At 40.5% G+C, this 16769-nt stretch overlaps 2 protein-coding genes across 5 annotated transcripts; one reads left to right on the forward strand and one right to left on the reverse strand.

Moving 5' to 3' along the window:
- Positions 1–4: 4 nt before the first annotated feature.
- Positions 5–11278, reverse strand: cpne3 (copine III). 4 transcript variants are annotated; one of them, XM_083680726.1, is made up of 17 exons: positions 11171–11278; positions 10735–10806; positions 9741–9877; positions 9319–9498; positions 8946–9020; positions 8676–8747; positions 8334–8414; positions 7629–7718; positions 6562–6660; positions 5007–5093; positions 4714–4773; positions 4421–4554; positions 4265–4319; positions 4067–4118; positions 3066–3199; positions 2557–2793; positions 5–1322 (listed from the first exon to the last, which is right to left on the reverse strand). In XM_083680726.1, exons 3-17 carry the CDS (start codon positions 9873–9875, stop codon positions 1182–1184), a joined length of 1632 nt encoding a protein of 543 aa, XP_083536852.1. In that variant the 5' UTR covers positions 9876–9877; positions 10735–10806; positions 11171–11278; the 3' UTR covers positions 5–1181. The 4 variants fall into 4 exon arrangements, with proteins under 4 accessions (XP_083536852.1, XP_083536851.1, XP_083536849.1 ...); XM_083680724.1 differs by lacking the exons at positions 10735–10806; positions 11171–11278 and adding exons at positions 2076–2199; positions 9917–9972 and having other exon boundaries at positions 1185–1322; positions 9741–9880; XM_083680725.1 differs by lacking the exon at positions 11171–11278 and having other exon boundaries at positions 10735–10867.
- On the forward strand, positions 11062–16653 carry rmdn1 (regulator of microtubule dynamics 1). The gene is made up of 11 exons (XM_083680760.1): positions 11062–11140; positions 11867–12039; positions 12787–12892; positions 13080–13167; positions 13671–13830; positions 14048–14137; positions 14220–14275; positions 15704–15791; positions 15902–15932; positions 16055–16188; positions 16288–16653. The coding sequence occupies exons 2-11, from the start codon at positions 11908–11910 to the stop codon at positions 16330–16332; spliced, it is 930 nt and encodes a 309-aa protein (XP_083536886.1). The 5' UTR covers positions 11062–11140; positions 11867–11907; the 3' UTR covers positions 16333–16653.
- The last annotated feature ends 116 nt before the right edge of the window (positions 16654–16769 follow it).

The following is a 16769-nucleotide window of genomic DNA, read 5'->3' on the forward strand; positions in this document are numbered from 1 at the left end:
CGAGTGAACAATATTTTTTTAATGAGACAAAAAGATGACACTTGCAGAGATTAACTCACATTAAAGCTGACTTGGATTCACCACTGAGTAAGGAGACATGCTTGATTCCTTATGAATATAGCACAATGTAATGGCATTTAAAGGCACACAGCAGAAAGACAGCCATTTGGTTGTAACTATTAAGCCCAATACATTTATTATGTAATCTACCCTTCTGTAAACAATTAATAACAAAATAATCCAGTTTAAGTACATTTAGTCTATGACAAATGATATTATTACAGGAATGGGAAGGCTAAATAAGGGAAGGTCACAAAATATGGCATACATAATTAATACTGAAGTTAATTAAAACCAAAGACGTTATCTTTATTTATGCTTACATAAAATACAAATGGTACAAGACCATAAAGTGGCTGAGCGTAATTGGCACAGAAGTAAAAATGAAATATGCTGCACAAACATAATTCTATATTGGATATACTCTGTTGAAATTATCAACACGAAATGTATAAAAAATTAAACAATTTTATAGTGGAGAGATGAATACCATATGACTATCAAGTCAATCATAAAACCTGCATACATGATTACCTATTCAAGTGGCTTGAATTACATTTTCATTCAAATACAACCATATTTTCTCCCTAGGGCAGCTCACTAATGTGGTCAAATCAATCCATGCACACGAAAAAATTGGAATTTGGCTGGTTTGGAGACATTAAAGGGGCAATCTGGGATCAGTACACCAATGGACATTTAAATGAATGATATATAGCTATTGACAATTGAAGAATATAATGTATAAATGCCTCATGAGCTTAGTTCAACCATCTTAGTTCAACCGAACCCAAAATATAAGCTTGTTTAACTCTAACTTTGATCTAATGGATGGCCAGTCCTTGCATATATAGCTGTCTGTTAAATGCAAGTAAATAACATTTGTCAAACAGTGAAAACATATATAAATTCATAACAAACCACCAGATTATGATTTATACAAAAATTATACCTAAAAAAAATAATTCAAAAAAAGTATAAAAGATCAGCGACTAACTAAGTGTACTTAGTGTACTGTAAAATGTGTACTGCAACATGGCGAGACTGAAGGAGGGATTGGAGTGCTGGGGTTGGCTCCTCTTGGGTGTTTGGGACAGATCGCCATGTTGTTAGTAGCTGCTCTAGGGTGGTCCGTCTGTGGTAGCCGCAGGAGCAGGGGGGGTGTTGGTGTTGGGGGGACTCAGCTTGTTCATGTTGAAGTAGGACACCAACTGGCCAGGGACCTCAGCTAACACAGACTGAGCCAGCGCCTCCTTGGGAGCCTGGAGGGAGGGAGGGAGGGAGAGAGAGAGAGACCGTTACGGTTGGGATCGTGTCGGAACGGTTAAGGTGGGAGTAGAGTGTAATGGAGATGGAGAAAGGAAGGAGGTGAAAATAACAGTGTGAGTTAGCAAGAGAGGCAGGCAACTATACATGTAGGGAGAAGCAAGAGCTTAGAGTGCTGCGATGTTATGGCAAAGGCATCCGTCACGGTGGTTACACAAACGTCCTCCAACCTCCTGTTGGTTAGACGATGCACCATGAGTCATGATTCTATAGAACATTCCAAAAAAAAAAAAAAGACAGAATACTCAACTACAAAAATAGTAATTAGTTGCAGAGTCATTTTGTATTTACCGTTAATTCTCCAGTTATGTTTACATTCTGCAGTTTATGATGTATGGACTTTCATAACATTTTACTAGCCACAGTGTAAATATGTTGCACCTTTTTCTCAAGCTTCTTTTATACTGCATGCAAGTTCAAGACTCATGGCCTGCTGTATATGAGTTATATGTAATGATGCAGTCAGTCCAACAACAACATAAACAAACTCATGCCTCAATGTATTGAATTACTTAAAAAAAAAATAATCAACAGTGCAAATCTGGTCTCTTATAGATAGATGAAAGGTAATGATATAAATGGAAATAGGGGTTAGTTCTACATCTACTGTATGCCAGACATACCATGCAAGCACGCACTTAGTTAGGGTTGAAGCCAGGGGGAGTAACTGAAGCAGTTGGTACCCCTACGTTTCTATGAAGGATTTGGCTCATTGGGCTCATGGGGAGGTTGCAGCTTTTGCATACTGAAGTAGGACACCACTTGCTCAGGCAACTCTGCCAGTACGCACTGAGCAAGAGCTTCACTCGTTGCCTGAAATGACATGGATACACAAGGCAAAGTAACAAAGCTGGATGGGAAGCTCTAGGGTTGGGGGCGGGGGGTTGGGATGTCCAACTGTCTCTGCTTCCCAGAGGCAAATATGCCCTTTATACAGAAGCTATAGGGCATCACATGGTGTATTAGCCTAACAAAAAAAGCAATAAAAAAAAATAATGAAACTACTACTTTTAATTAAAACATGCTTGTTTTAGCAATGAAAAGGGTTATTCTAGATCAGCTGACCAAGACAAGTGGTCACATAACAGTGCGTGAACATAAAATCAAGTCTTCAAGTTTAAGCCATGGATCTTCCAGTAAACAGAACAATGTGTCATCAAGGATACTTACGTTCTGGAACTTTCTGAATGGCACAAACTGGACGATGTCTCGTACGGCCACCTCTCCTGTGGGCGATCGCAGACGCCCGTCATCCCCGTCCAAAACCTCCATGGTGCTGAAGTCTGCCCCGCCAACGCCGATGATGATGATGGACATGGGGAGGCGCGAGGCATTGACGATGGCGCTGCGCGTCTGGTCCAAGTCTGTGATCACACCGTCCGTGATGATGAGGAGGACAAAGTATTGCTGCAGGCAGGAAGGAAGAATAATAATAATAAGAAGAAGAAGAAGAAGAGGCAGAAGGAGGATGTATATTGTTAACATGTGGCATGAACAGTAACAGCAGACTATTCTCTGTCAATACCACCAAAGAGCTTAAGAGCGGTGTAAATGATGGGTCAAGATTTAATAAAATGATTGTTCTGTTCCAGTAACAGTAATTTGAGGGAGAAAGGATTAGCATGGGTAAGGAGTGCAGGGACGGACAGAGGGAGTACGTGGTGGTAGCCATTACTCACAGAAGCTGTCTTCTGCTGGGTTGCCTGCAGACCGAAGCGGGCCACGTGGTTGATGATGGGGGAGAAGTTGGTGGGACCGTAAAGCTTCACCTGAGGTAGACACACTCTGTAGGCCTCCACTATACCCTCGATACCTGCACAACACAAACACACACATCTAAGCACTTGTGCTATAGAACATGAAAATAAACACTGAAAAATAGATGACAGGACAAACATAAGACATACATTTATTCCCAATGATTACTTCTAACAGTTATGGACATGACCAACTAAGACAAGTTAACGTTACGTTATATCTGACTCCAAAAGATATTTCATGATTGATCATGATTGACAATGCTTTGCTTATCACTGTGTGACAGACAATTGATCCAAGATTCCATTAAGAATACCCAAAAATGCTATTTTTACCATGCCCTCAAGTTAAGATAAATCGGATTGCGAGGAGTTTACGCTCAGGCCAATATCTGAAGCTGTTGACTCACTCTGTGTGTCATTAACGATGCATGTGAACATTAGAACATTAAATGGGAGAACCTGGTCACGATTATGTCGTGCTGTATTAACAGAACCTTTAGCGCACAACATCACATAGGAAGAATGAGAATAGAGTATCAACAAAATAACCAATTTAACAGTTTCAAAGCAACATATGACTGTAGGTTTTCACCATACGTTAATGTGCGTCAACGACAACACGGGAGAATGGTGCCCGTGACGTGACGGGCCTAACCCAAAACTCAAAGAATATCATGCTGTCCCTCCCCTTAAATATCATTCCCAACAAAGGACAAGGTGTGAGACACATTACAACCCCAAAGGAATTGACAAATGGTGAGGGTGCGACTTCTTCAGGATGTCCGCCAGGCTCATTCAACTAAATAGTTCTACACATTCAAATCAAGGCTGGCATCACTAAAATCCGTCAGATTGCTTGTTAACACACTCCCATATTGTTTTGGTCTTACCCCCTCCCAAACAGTCCCCCGTCAACGTACCTGCACAGAATGGATTTTCAGGGTTGAAACTTAAAGGAAACTCATGGGAAACCTGTAAAACACATTACATTGTACTTGATCCGTAGGCCTACACCCTAGATTACCAACATCAGTACATAACATTTTTCAATCCAACCGGTATTATATACGTAAAGCTAACATTTGCAATTATCACACTAAATAATGATCTATATTCACCTGCCAGGTGGGAGGGATCTGGGCTCCAAAGCCAAAGGCAGGGAACATCTTGTCACTGCAGAGGGGTGAAATTTAACACAAGTGTGGGATTAGCAAACGTAAGGGTGTGAGTGTCAGGTTATCCATAATGTAACAACGGTGTATAGCTCCGTTTACCTGTCGTAGTCTTGGATGACCATGCCAACAGACCAGATGGCAGAGAGGTACTCGTTATACCCCTGGGGGCTGATGTAGTGGAGGGACTGGGGAGATTTGGGGTCACCGTTGGACCCAGTGAAGTCAATGCCAACCTAGACAGTTGTTGGGGCAGAGAGACTGGACTGAACTCATCATATTCTTGAAGACAAGATACATTACACATTCAGCTATTCATTAACAAGGCTAGTCAACTCAACAAAAAGGGTAACTCTCACACTGATTATGATAAATAACCATCATACTTTACTTACAGTGAAGTTCAACTGGCAACCGCCCATGATGTAGTCCAGGAAAGTATACTCCTTCACCACCTGTATGATCCAAGATAAAAAACACTTTGAGATGCTTCTATACTTAGAAGAAGCTAATGCCCTCCAAACACTTCTGCTAACAGCCTGGCTGGCATGATGGTCATTACAAAAAAATATAATGGCTAAAACCACTCTATGTATTGCTGTCATTATTTCCTCTTGGGTATGATGGGGGTAGAATATCAACTGAGTATTTAATGAAGTTGTTATTAGAGTGAATAACATAGAAGTACCTGGCATAGCTTCACACTCACAACACCAGAGTTTTTATAGTGTTTCTTCTTCTGTTTCTTCTTACTGTTGATGCATTCAAACTCCGCCTGGGGAGAGGAGCAAAACATTTAAACGTGGACCAATAGACATCGTATTTACTAGAGTAAGACAGAGAACAAAAACATAAACATAAATTGCTGTGATCTCAATTTGTGGTTGAGTGAAAGTCATGCTATTTTCAACAGACAGACAGACCCATAGTAAATCAACGTCATCTGTGGGTAAATCATCTGTGGGTTGGGATTCTTTGAGAAGGGCTTATCATTGGATTTTATTTTTTATATTAAAGCAGTTTATTTTAAAACGTAAATTTTACCTCACATCATTGCTTTTATGGCAACCTAGTGGTGATCAGAGCTTGCTACTTTTTAATATTCCACGGGTGTCTACTAGGGCTGACCCCGTTTAGTCCACTAGTCAACTATTTGGTTGTCTTGCTCTTAGTCGACCACGATTGTTTTAGTCGAGCAGTCGCTAATTGTGTTCTCTCATGGAGCACAAGCTACACACAAAAAGTTCCAGCCTGTCTGACAGGACTTATCCATTCCGGAGATCGGGGATGGCACAGCCCATAATTCTAAGACATAATGCTGGTACTGAAATTATATAAGGCTTTAATGTGTTCGAAGAATGGTCCACACTTATTAAAAATGCAATTATTCAATAACAAACTTGTTTTCTGCATTGTATGGTTTATTAATGTTAACAAGTCATGCCACATGCGCCCTCCTATATGTGGCTTGCTTGCCCCATCATTTTCAGTCGCTAGGACCCCTAAACATATTTTGAGTTCAGATGGCTGAATCTCAGCTTTCTAACAATGCCAAGTGTGTGGCTCACAAAAATGAGCAAGAAAAAGCCAGTTACAGTCCAAGTATTACTGAACACTTATTTGGAGAAATCCACTCCTCTATTATTTTTGAGGAATATGAAACCACATTCCATGCCCAAGTTGTGGTTTAAATGGCCATACCGGTAGGCATTTCTTGTCTGATATTTTGCAAATCACAGAGCTATCATAGCTATCTGGATGTGTTCACAGTTCAGCTGCTGAGTGCGTTAGCAGTAATGCAAGCCCGGCAGTTACCTAGCCAGTGAGTTTATAGTTGGTGCAGTTACTGTAAGCAGACATGCTGCAGAGTGGTTTAAAAATGTTGACTAATTGATTAGTCGAAAAAAAGAAAATTGTTATTATTTTGTCAGGGACAGCCCTTGTGTCTAAAGGGTTAGGGTTAGGGTTAGTGATTTTACTGTGTTTCTCAGGACATGGAATAATCTTCAGGGCAGACTAAGGTTGGAGCACTTGCTCCTTAACACCAGTTTGAGGTCCTTGGTTAGGGACCAGTTTACAGAGACATGCTCTCGTTTTGATTGATCAATGTGTGTGTTTTGTAGTGTTGTGTTTTTTAAGGTGTTGTTTTGTAATCATGTTCTATTGTCATCAGGGCACACCCACAAAAGAGACCTCAGTCTCAGAGCGTCTTCCTGAATAGATAAAGGTTAAATAAATCCCACCGGTGAATGGCGCGCTGCCTCTTGCAGACGTGTCAGATTGGTCTCGAAGATTCCAATGAGGTCGTGAGAGCCGTCGTTGTCATAATCGTAACACTCCACCTGAGGAAGAGACGAGTTACAAACAAACATACTTGAACTGCAACTTCAACAGCATATTCAGTTGGCATCAAGGAGGGTGACTGAGAAGAGCATGCAATGGTTAACCCCGAACCCAAACCCCACGGTGTTAGATGGGAATCAAGTGAAGATAACAAACCAAGCTCAGGGCATACGTAACACACAGATAACACTATTGCACAGCAAAAGGAGGATGCCAGAGGCCTCATCATCCCACCATCTCCATTAGTCAAACGAGAGAAGAAGGAAGTCTATGGAAGGGCTGAATCTGGTGATCCTTTTGTGTTGAGGACATGTAAGCCTTTGGTTTCACATGTAAGCCTTAGATGCTGATGGAAAGAAATGATGCCTTCCTTGTACTGTAGCAAAGCAGGAATTCATGTGAGACCACCCCAACTGAATGAATGAGTGTTGAGAGTGACCCACCAAAGGATGGGTGCAGGGTGTGTTTTCACTACTCACACACACACTTCACCCTTCATCTGAAGGCACATGAGTTGGACACACACACCAGGATGACATGGGTAAAACTCACTTGTCCTGAAGTGTAGGAAGTAGTTCTTCCTTACAAGATTGATTTAGGCATTAAAAGCTGAAAATCACCAATTGTCAACATAAAAATAAATGCCCTAACTGTAGTTCATCTGTCCAGAGACCGACCACCATATAAAATCCATTCTTAAATGCAAGAGACAATGCAATTCTACTGTTTCTATTGCTTTACTCTGCCAGTAAACATAAATATGTATCTTAAGACAGCGTTCAAAGGGGAATTTTGTGTTAATTATCATGCAAATCACAGGGAAATCTGGGATAAATGTTACATCAAAGCATGTGTGTGTGGCGAGGGGTATATTCCCCCCCAAAAAATTGGAATCCAAATAAAGTATTTAAATGCACTTGAATCTGTGTGTGTGTGTGTGTGTGTGTGTGTGTGTGTGTGTGTGTACCTTTACTGGTTTATCCATGTCTCCTCCACAAAGAGACCGCAGGGGGATTCTGAAGGGTCTCCATGTTGGGTTCAGGTTGTTTTTCACCACCTGCACAGCACACAGGGACATTCACATCAGCCACATGTAGTAACACAACATCAACATCTGGATACAGCTGAGAGCAGGCAAACCAAGCCAGATTAAACTTTGCTCTATTCAATAATAGGCATCTGGACAAAGAGGAGAGGCAATAAAATTCATAACAAACTCAGCTATTAAAAACATTGTCTCTCAGGGAACAACAGCAAATACATGGCAATTCAATCCAACACGATGTGAATTTGCTATGGTGATGTTGTTTGACATAACCCTTGTTCTTAAAACTTCTCAGTACAGTACAGAGGGGATTGTCATGTTCCCTTCTCCTACGCCACAACATGATAACTAGAGTGAGAGTAGCAGCATATTATGCAAAGTCAGTCAATATGATCGGGATATTACACAGTAACAACACAACTTCCTCTTTGGCAATTACAACCTGGGGAAACTACAGAACTGGATGAAAATTGCCCCCCGCTGTTGCCCCCACATCATTGTTGCCCCACCCAACTATTGTCTAGAGAGCATCTAAAGAAAATAACATCCCAGAGTGAAAACTGTGTTTTTTGTTTTCATTTCCAGATCATGGGAGCTGTCATAGTGAAAGTCGGTGTGGTACTGCACCTCTGTTCTATGGGCCAGCTGCCATCCAGTCTCTGTCTGCTTGTAGAACTCCAGATAGGGGTCGGACTTCCCAAAGAAATCCTGAGAACAGTCATTCCATCTTTCAAACATCAGCTTCAACACGTGCATTAATCAGCTTCATTAAAATAAAAAATGTAATTATTGTGTGATTGCGATATGCTATAAAAGGCCATATGTCATAAACTGCAGAATGTAAATATAACTGGAGACACTAGTCATTTCTGGAGACAGGCAGCAATTACGACATTAAGACTGTCTCCAGCTGTGCAGTTTATCACTTTAGCACATCGGTTGAGGAATTTAGCAAAGTTACGATTATACCTTGTTGTCAAGTTTCCTGGCTTCAACCTCAAAATTCACCACCCTGTTGTCACTTATTTCTTCAGCACTTATCTACAAAGAAAAGGGAAACAAAACAAACATGAAAAGGTGAAGTGATGCTATTGTTTTGTTATCTCCCTTATTTGTGGGTTGACTGAACTGTGGGTAGTGGTCACACACTCAAAACATTAGAATGGCCCAATGTGAGATAACCATTCAGGGCAACATTACTGTAATGCTGACCCAATGAGACTTCTAAATGACACTCACTGTAATGGTCCCTTTTCCTGCTGGTTTATTGTGCTTCAAGACAAGTGGGCGAGTCAGCTTCCTACTGGACACCACCTGAAATTGAGAATTTGATGCAGGATTAAAAAATATATGAAGTGGACACGTAAAACTGCAAAAAAGTCACATGTTTAATTTGTCTATTTGTTTTGTATGGCCTCACTTGCCATGCAAAACAAAACAAATAGACAAATGGAACATGTGGAATGAAGTTACAGGTTTGACAGGATATCTCAATATGTTGTGAGAGCCTTTGTGGACATGATGTTACCCATATCTCTGAGTAACAGAAACAATAGTGTTACACCATGACAAACTAAAATGTCCCATACAAGTTGAGGGGAGAAGATTTTACCTGGCCCAAGGTGCACTCAAATTCCCCCAGGAAGTCATCATCGCTTAGGTCAACTGTTTGATTGTCAATATCGTAGACTCCAAACTTCAGTTTCTGCACCACCTCAAAGTAGTAGTCGATCACAAACTTCTTGGCAAACTGTGGCTTGAGGCAATTCTGTACTGTCTCTGTGCGGCCAACCTATACAGACAAACTTTAACTTTTCACACAGTCTCAAAATAAATATACATAAAAACAATTGATAACACTAAACTGGCCTCTTAATCTTTAACTGTTCTTGGTGGCAGGCTACATGTCTTTTTCACTGAGATGCTTTACACATTATGAAGTGCGGTACTGACAATAATTCAAGCATCTTTTTCAGCTGGGTTAGTTAACATTTACAATGTGGCCTTGTTTCCAGGTTCCAACCAATGACTGACCTCATACCACTGGGACCCAGAGGTGTTCATGAGCAGCACACATAGAGGGTCAGACCTGGAGCCAAAATCCAAATCCAGTAGATTATCACAGGAAATGGTCAGTTCCACCTTCGTCACACACTGCGCTGCTGCCATATCTGCTTTCAACACACACACACACACACACACACACACACACACACACACACACACACACACATTACCCGTGTGCGAGCGACCGTTATTTTTGTATACCCGCATTAAAAGCGATCAGGACAGATAATAATAATAATAATGCATTTTATTAGATGAACGTGTGCGAGGCAGGAAACCAGATCGCGTAATGTGGGGCTGGGAGTGTACGACTCAAATTACGTAACTTGTTCGTTCCACACCCAAGAAGTGTTTTTTTTTTTTACCCGTGTTGAATATAGCTTAATTTTACTATGCAGTAGTTTGCCAACATGACTCATGTCATGGAAACTATGAATCGGCAACCAAGGAGCCAGACCCCTAGCTAATGGTTACCAGACCCCTCTGCTATGCTCTCCTCCTATGCTGCAATAATTAGTAAATAGCTGGGCGTGGACAGCAACAACGGCAGTCATTTGGCTTACTAGCCTGCTATAATAGGGGACTGCTATGGTAGCGCGAAGGCCTGATGACAAGCTAGCGTCCAGTTTATCTGGATAGGAGTCGGACTACTCGGAGGCTAGCCACATCAGGGCTAGTTGACAGGCTAGTCATGGCTTGACAGCAGCTACGCCTATGTTAGCTAGCTAGCTGTGTGAGAGACCAAGCACTTTATTTATTTTTTAGCAACATGACACATCACGGCAAACCAATATCAAACATTATAGAAAAACGTAATCATACTATAGTTACAACGATCAATTACAAGCTACATAGTTAAAATACCGAGCTACGCCTGCTTAGTGTAAAGAGGGTGAAACCAAAGACCGTTAATATCAATTGACAGTCGCATATCCCTCTCTGGTGAAACTTCGCTACTTACTCTTTTTGGTGTAGGCAGGTTGCTGTCAAGATGAAGGTGTTCACACTGTTGACGATTCACTCGTACTCACATCTGTAAACAAACAGAGTAAGACTTCTCAAAGAAGCGTAGATTTTTAGTAGCTATAAACAAACCCAACTCGCTTGTTCCGAGAACACTGGAACTCCGCCCACTTAGCTCGCGTGTATGTAAATGAGAATTTCTTCATAATAAAAGCGCCCCCGTTACACTTGTTTAAGCATTTAGAAACAGTAAATATGGATAAATTAACCACAAATTATATTTAATTTATCTGTAAGGGTTTGTAATTCCTCTAATTCCCCTGATGAAAGACTGCTGGACTGCATAGGGCACATATGGACACAATCCACAATCTACTCGGCAACACTTCTGGAATATAGATCAGGTGAGTTGGGAGTCTAAAGCGGTGTCTTACTAAATGTTGCTAGCATTTTACTGGGGCCAACCAGCTCACTGTGTCCTATCTGGACTGCATATTGCGCCTATAATGTACAGAAGTATGTTTGGATTATTTAAACTAAAATCTGGTACCCGTCTACTCGGCAACATTTACAGAATGTTGATCAGGTGATAGCACAGATCTCACCTCCGCAACTTACGTCATCGGACGCTACTCAAGTCCTCCGAGTGCTCCCTAGTTCCTACTATCAATGTTTCTTACTGTAAAGACAACACATATTGTATTGTATTCAAGCTTATAATAATGTAGGCTCAAATACATATTTTTATAATAATGTAGCTAGCTACGCTAGTTACCTATCTTGGTGAACAGAAATGGATCGTACCTAGGAACGTCTTAATAGGTAGTTATTATTTCCTCTTGACAGCATAGGACGGGAACCCATTTTATCATGGTGCATTCAAGAACTTCTGCCCCATCTGTGCTATTTTGAACTACCACCGAAAGCATTAAGAAGTTTATTATTAGAATAAATTAATGTATGGCAAATATTTGCTGATGACTGACCATCTCGACAGGTCGCAAGAAATATGACCCATTAATCGTTATAAACAGTTTACACGAACCCTGCGAAGTTATTTTTGTTCTGCAACGTTTTTGAGTGATTGTTATTCTGAATGCCCCACGTTACATTTATTTTCTACTTTCTAGGCTCAATAAACCCACCAGTCCACTTTTGGAGTTAAGTGAGGATGACAGGATTAACTTTCATGCGATGTGCCGCTCGAACGGTGCTATCGGTACCGGCTTGCAAGAACATCCACATCAGGGGACAAAAACAGCAATACTTGACTGTTTTCAGGAAGACAACTTCATCTCTTACCGTAAATAAAACTGCGGCATTTTCTTTTGATGTTGTATACAAACAGTGGAAGAGTTTTTGAAGTCATCCATGAATGTTATGTTGTCACATGCCAGCCGTAAAGAGCATTGCATTTGTTTGAAAATAGCCTATGCCTATGGTCTTTTAACATTATCGGGCGTATGTAGGTGAAAGGCCAATAATGCCCACTGATCTAAATGCTACATAGATATCCCTCTTTGGGTTATATCATCATTATTATTATTATTCCTCGTTTTCCATCATTATATATATTATTATATATATCATTATTGATTTCTCCTTGGATTTTTTTAATCGAATTAATTATTGCCATTATTATTATAATTGCTATTGTTCTTTTTGTTGTTGTTATTGCTGTCCTATTGGTTTTTTGTGTACACTCCTGAACTGGTTCCAAGACAAAATCGTTTTTGTTTGTCAACATAAACATGGGTTGAACTGTAGACTGGCTCACTGCCTTGATTCAAAGTTGCCCCTCCACATTTGTTTGTCTCGGGGCTACCCTCGGTCAGAGAGAGTTGGCCTCAGTGGAGAGAGTGCGTCTAATTGTAGAATCTAAATAACAAAAGGCACACTAACAAGTTAGCTCACTAAATGGGGAAAATTCACTGGTAGCCTATATCAACCACATCAGGATCGATACTGAGCATTGTCTCATGAATGTTTAGATTCATATTTTGGTTAGTTTCCTTATAGCTTCATGTTAACCAACTCTGTTCTCATACAGGGTGGACGAACAGCATTCTTGCTCAGCTTACCTACACTGTCTTATCTGGGCCATGAAGCTTACAAGAGGGTGCATAGTGCAACTGTGGTCCATGCTCTAGAAAAAGGTAGTCTACCTGAATAGGCTACAGCTATTCAAAATGGTTTAAAATGCCAATTAACTGATAAGTGGAAAAAATGAATCAGACAAATGCATTAAAGTCAATTAATTTCAAATGCTCTTTAAACATGCAAAGTACAGTACAGTTGATGCCTTGACCCTTTTTATTCATGACAATTTTATTTGCATTTCAGCTGAAGAGGTTTTGGAACAAGCAGATTACCTGTACAGTTGTGGGGAGACAGAGAAACTATATCAGCTCCTGCTACAATATAAGAACAGGTACTTCATTAGTCCACCATGTCAACTAAGCATTGAGGTGTCTTAAATCACACTCAGTCACGGCGTAGCCCATTGTATGACAGTGAGGATTGCAGAGATGGGCAAGTGGCAATGCTTTAGGATGGATCAAAGACGTCAGTGTCAGGTTCTCACTGATTAAGACTCAGTTTTTGGTCTTTTACTCAGTGTAAATAAGCTGGGACAAAGCTACCATTCAGGGCTCAGCAGGCGACGTCAGACGGCTTAGACTACACAGAATGCCCTTTAACCGCTCTCCAAACGTGCTTTTGTCCCACAAACCCTTAAAATGTTGTCTCTTGCCCAGAAAATGTTCTCCCAGTGCTTTTGTCCTACACCTCATTCTACCTAACATTGTAATAGTATATTAGACTTTACTATAGGTGGGGTATGGGGAAGAGAGTATACATGAGCTGATGCTAGGTACCATTCAGCAGTGACAGTAGTGTGTGTGTGTCTGTGTGTCTGTGTGTGTCTGTGTCCAGTGATGATGCTGAGTTCCTTTGGCGGTTGGCCCGAGCATCTCGTGACCTCTCCCTCCTCTCACACATCGCCTCAGAGGAGAAGAAGAGGCTGACCTTCGAGGCCTTTGAATACACCAAGAAGGCGCTGGAGAAAAATGATGCCTGTTTTGCTGCTCACAAAGTAAAACAAACTATGGTCTAATAGCTCTCTACAGTATAGTTTTAATCTTGAAGTTACAGACTGACTAGCATGCTGTGGCTCCAAAGGAGCAGATATTCTTATTGAGTGAAGAAGTTACAGATTTCACAAGTGAATGTGCCCCATCATACTGTTTGCATCAGTGACTATTTATATGGTACTGCTCCTATTTGAAGTCTTCCATCTCTGTCTTTTTTAGTGGTATGCGGTGTGTCTTAGTGATGTGGGTGATTACGAAGGGGTCAAAGTGAAAATAGGAAATTCTTACATCATTAAAGATCATTTAGAGGTAAGCTTTTCATTTATATCCAGTTACATCAGTAGCCATTTGAATATTAGCAGCATTCTAATAATAAATATCTCTTCCCTAGAGAGCTATCGAGCTTAATCCAAAAGATGCCACATCAATACATATCATGGGTCATTGGTGAGTTATTTGTGAGGAAATTCACAGGGCCACAATTTGCTTCCGCAAAAGAGCGCTGCACTACATTTTAGTGGGCATGGCTGCGAAATTGGTAATATCGTTGAGAAAAGTTTAGTTTCAGTTAGCGTAAAGGCAGAGGGCCGGTCTCTAGCAACGAGTCGGTGGGGATAATAATTGAATATGATATACAGATGTCCATTGTCCTCGCCAATCAGGACTCACTGCGAATGGATAATCATTTTTGACAAATAAAATGCCCATACTAACTTTAGGCAATGAAAGTAACTACGAGCTGAAGTGTGATATCAGAATCGAAGCACTCAACAAACCTACAGTGGCGCGCCAATTTCAACCTGCTGTGTGTTTCCAAATGTTGTAATGGTTTAATGAACCTGTCGCGACCTTTGTCATGTTTCTTATCATTTGCTAGATACAAAGGCAATTCTCCTTCTCTCGCAACCCCCATAACAATAATTACAACTTTATTGTAGTCTTACAGTTGGCTACATGAATTTATCTACATAATTTCATACATTTTTGTTTCCTCTCTGTAAACACTATCACTGTATGGTTATTATTACAGTTGCCTATTGTAGGCCTACTTGGGGTCTCCGTCAATAGTGGACAATATTCAACGTAAAAAGAAATACATGGGATACATACACAGGATAATTGTGTAGACTTACATAGGCCTATTGTATGCTAGTAGTTTATAAGATGTTCCCCTCCCAATATTACCACGGATTGAGTAAGTGGAATTACTTTCAGGATGATTCGAACAACCATATTTTTAGTTTGTGCGTAAAGGCTCTACAAACGTATTTTCTATGAATTATGCATTTCCCCCTACAATCTACAGTATGCAATGTTTAATATATTCTCCTATTTGATTGTATACCCGATCAAAGACATGCACGGTTCCATGATTTAATTTGTAATTGGCACAAAGAGCGAAAGAGATGGATGTATGCAACATTGTTCATTCGATATTTTAGGCTTGCATAATGTAGCAATGCGAGAATACACTATATACAATACGCCTATTTCCACATCTTTCTAGAGGATGTACTGGTGGTATGAGCTCATCCTAGGGATTATCCCAGACAGGAGACAACTGCTGCCGTTATGATAAAATAAATGTCTATTTTCGCCTATTGGTAATTTTTGAAGTCATAGGTGTTTGAACATGCCAACCCCCCTTGGCACGTCCTCTGTAAACTCCCATTTACTGCCCCGTCTATACTGGTGTAAAGTTTGTGTTGGTTGGGGCAGACGCACTTTGGTGATACCAAATTGGTCTTTGCAAATTTTTTTGTGTTGCGCAACTGTTTAGCGAAAGCAAATTGGGGCCCAGTCTGTTAAAATCCACTCATATATTTGTGAGGCAAGAGTTGTTGGTCATTGTTTAAAGACTGTTCTCACTTTCAGGTGTTTCGCCTTTGCTGAGTTACCATGGTACCAACGCAAAGTGGCAGCCATGATTTTCGCCTCGCCTCCGACCGCCACATATGAGGAGGTAATGATGTCATCAGTTTTCCCCACCGTTGTAGATGTACCAGATCTTGTGACTTTAAAATGCCAGGCACATTTATGACGTGTTTGACTATATATTTTCAATATTCACAGGCCTTGGCATTCTTCTTGAAAGCGGAGGAAGGTACACCACTGCTATTCTCAGTGTGCAGGTTTAGTAACTGAGCCAAAGTCAATGTAGGCTGAATGCATAGACAAATATGTTTGTCTAATATCTCTTAACCTTTGCTGTATCCTTTCCTTTAGTGGATCCTAACTTCTACAGTAAGAATATGTTAATGCTGGGGAAGACCTATATGGCCATGAAGGACAAAGAAAAGGCTGTGCTTTGGCTGAGGAAGGCACGGGACTACCCTCCACACACAGAGGAGGACAAGGAGGTGAAATGCAATACTAGAGACACTGTTTCACTGGACATTAGAGTATTAATTATTTGCTCACTTTATTCTCTATCCTACTTCTTCTTGTTGTCTCTACAGGTCCATAAAGAATCTCTTGAACTTCTGAAGAAACTGAATGGATGAGATGACCAAAAACATTGGGGACAAGTGACATTGTGTAGGTTAGACAGGTCTACAGTAATTCAGATTTTCTATTGAAATGTCTATGTTTCTATAACTAATGTGAAAGGTTGTATGTATATGGCCATAAATGGGGAAACTTAACTGGTATATTATAGTGATTTACATTTACTGTGTGTTAACTTGAAATTAATGCAGTTTTAATTTACTGCGCTTCACTAAGTGTCAGAGGTATCATGTAATATACTACCAGGCAGCTGAGTGTTTCTGTATCGATATATCAGAAGTGTGTTCAAATTGTAAATCCCAAAATATGCAGTCAATGGGATCCAATGTTAAATTAGGGTATTGGTCAATTCAATGTATAGTTAATCCGATTTGTTGAAATAAGATTGACACTAAGCATGGTTGTAAATCTATGCAGATTTACACACAATGAA

The sequence above is a fragment of the Argentina silus genome (genome assembly GCF_951799395.1).
Source record: "Argentina silus genome assembly, chromosome: 1".
Classification (NCBI taxonomy): Eukaryota; Metazoa; Chordata; class Actinopteri; order Argentiniformes; family Argentinidae; genus Argentina; species Argentina silus.